We start from the raw sequence: 1429 nt of genomic DNA, 5'->3' as shown, positions 1-1429 counted from the left end.
CAACCCCCCCCTCCTTCAGTTGCTACAGCACTGGCTCTTGTTCTGCTGGCTCTGCTCGTGCAGGTCCACGCCTCGGCTCCGGCCGCCCGCGCCGCTCGTGCTCTGGGGCTCGCTCTTTGGCAGCTTCTTGGCTGGAAGTTGGGGGGGGGAAAAATAAAATAAAATTAAAAAAGAGGGGATGGGAGTTCACTTTGCTAGCCCTCCCAGCACGGTAGAGACCCCAAAACCATCCCCAGGGGGAAAGGAGCAGCTTCCCCAAAAAAAAAAGGCCCGGCGTCCCCAAAAAAAAAAGGCCCGGCGTCCCCCCCCCCAAAAAGAAGCCCAGCATGATATGGGGCCAGAAGGGACTTCTGGAGATCATCTCCAACCTCCCCCTGCCCAAAGCAGGTCCCACAGGAACGTGTCCAGGTGGGTTTGGGATGTCTCCAGAGAAGGAGACTCCACCACCTCCCTGGGCAGGCTCTGCCAGGGCTCTGCCACCCTCACAGGGAAGAAGTTCCTCCTCGTGTTGAGATGGAACTTCTTATACTCAAGTTTGTGCCCATTTCCTCTTGTCCTGTCACTGGGCACTGCTGAAAAAAGACTGGCCCCATCCTCCTGGCCCCCACCCTTTAAGTATTTATAGGTGTTGATCAGATCCCCCCTCAGCCTTCTCTTCTCCAGACTCAAAAGCCCCAAGTCCCTCAGCCTTTCCTCCTAAGAGAGATGCTCCAGGCCCCTCACCATATTTGTAGCCCTCTGCTGTCCCCTCTCCAGCAGTTCCCTGTCCTTCTGGAACTGGGGAGCCCAGAACTGGTCCCAGTGCTCCAGCTGGAGCCTCCCCAGGGGCAGGATGACCTCCCTTGAGGTTCTCCTTGATGTTCCTCAGGATGCCCTTGGCCTTCTTGGCCACCAGGGCCTGTTGCTGGCCCGTGGGCACCCTGGTGATGGTGTATCGAGCCCCGGTAGCCCATGGCACAGCTGGTACCGGGCTCACCAGAGGGGGTAGGACAGGACAGAGCCCCCCACCTCCCCCCCCCCGAGCCTCACCGATGGCCAAGAAGAGGTCGTTCACATTCATCGCTGTCTTGGCCGACGTCTCCATGAACAACAGGCTGTTGTCGTCTGCGTAGGCCTGAGCCTCCTGCGAGAAGACACCAGGGTGAGGGCCCACTGAGGGGGGTCAAGGCAGGGTTTTGGGGGGGGCTCAGCCTTGTCCCCCACACTTACTTCATACTCCACCATGCGTTTGCTGGCCAGGTCGGCCTTGTTGCCGGCCAGGGCGATGACGATGCTGGGGCTGGCTTGTCTCTGCAGCTCCTTCACCCATGTCTTGGCCCGCGCAAACGTTTCCTAGGAGCAGAGGTGGGATCTCAAGGCAGGTCCCACCCGCTGCGCTGCAAGTTGTGTGTGTGGGGGGTGTCTTAGAGGGACCCCCACCACGGGAGAC

At 59.8% G+C, this 1429-nt stretch overlaps 1 protein-coding gene across 1 annotated transcript in view; it reads right to left on the bottom strand.

The window, feature by feature from the left end:
• The window catches only part of RAB5B (RAB5B, member RAS oncogene family), an 8269-nt gene continuing 6840 nt past the window's right edge, over positions 1-1429 (bottom strand). Inside the window, exons 4-6 of the mRNA XM_014960568.1 lie at positions 1210-1332; positions 1030-1123; positions 1-131 (exon numbers count right to left, since the gene is read on the bottom strand). Coding sequence (XP_014816054.1) covers positions 16-131; positions 1030-1123; positions 1210-1332 — 333 coding nt within the window. The 3' untranslated portion in view covers positions 1-15. The remainder of the gene's footprint in view (positions 132-1029; positions 1124-1209; positions 1333-1429) is intronic.

This window comes from Calidris pugnax, unplaced genomic scaffold, assembly GCF_001431845.1.
Source record: "Calidris pugnax isolate Ruff unplaced genomic scaffold, ASM143184v1 scaffold541, whole genome shotgun sequence".
NCBI classification, from domain to species: Eukaryota; Metazoa; Chordata; class Aves; order Charadriiformes; family Scolopacidae; genus Calidris; species Calidris pugnax.
The sequence above is the reverse complement of the archived record's forward strand: the minus strand, read 5'-3'. Positions and strand labels throughout refer to the sequence as shown.